We start from the raw sequence: 396 nt of genomic DNA on the forward strand, positions 1-396 counted from the left end.
TATAATAGAATATTTCTCATGATCTAATTATTCTTTCTTTATTTTTGTTTAATGCAAGATGTACTTGCCATTGTCATTAATGGTAGTCCTTCAACAAAGACTGCAACTGGAAAACGAATTCAAGAGTTTATTGTCATGGACAAGCTGTAAGTATATATATATATATATATATATATATAGAATATCACTCTTGTCATTTATCTTCATCATACAAACTTGCTATGAAAAATCACAAGTAAGCAAAAATTTGGGAAAAAATATTAGAGGTGGCTAACTAAGAGCTTTTCTTGTATTTGTTATTGTGTTGTGTGCTCCTTTCAATAATATCGGAGTACTTGATTTAATTGATATAAGTTTCTCAATCTTCTATACTTAATAGTGTTCATATAGATGCTA

The 396-nt window shown here is 27.5% G+C and overlaps 1 protein-coding gene across 1 annotated transcript in view; it reads left to right on the forward strand.

Annotated features, from left to right (window-relative positions):
- Window positions 1-12: 12 nt before the first annotated feature.
- LOC107060502 (uncharacterized) overlaps window positions 13-396 on the forward strand; it is a 2,948-nt gene continuing 2,564 nt past the window's right edge. Inside the window, exon 1 of the mRNA XM_015308473.1 lies at window positions 13-146. Coding sequence (XP_015163959.1) covers window positions 52-146 — 95 coding nt within the window. The 5' untranslated portion in view covers window positions 13-51. The remainder of the gene's footprint in view (window positions 147-396) is intronic.

The sequence above is a fragment of the Solanum tuberosum genome, unplaced genomic scaffold (assembly GCF_000226075.1).
Source record: "Solanum tuberosum cultivar DM 1-3 516 R44 unplaced genomic scaffold, SolTub_3.0 scf00086, whole genome shotgun sequence".
In the NCBI taxonomy this organism is placed as follows: domain Eukaryota; kingdom Viridiplantae; phylum Streptophyta; class Magnoliopsida; order Solanales; family Solanaceae; genus Solanum; species Solanum tuberosum.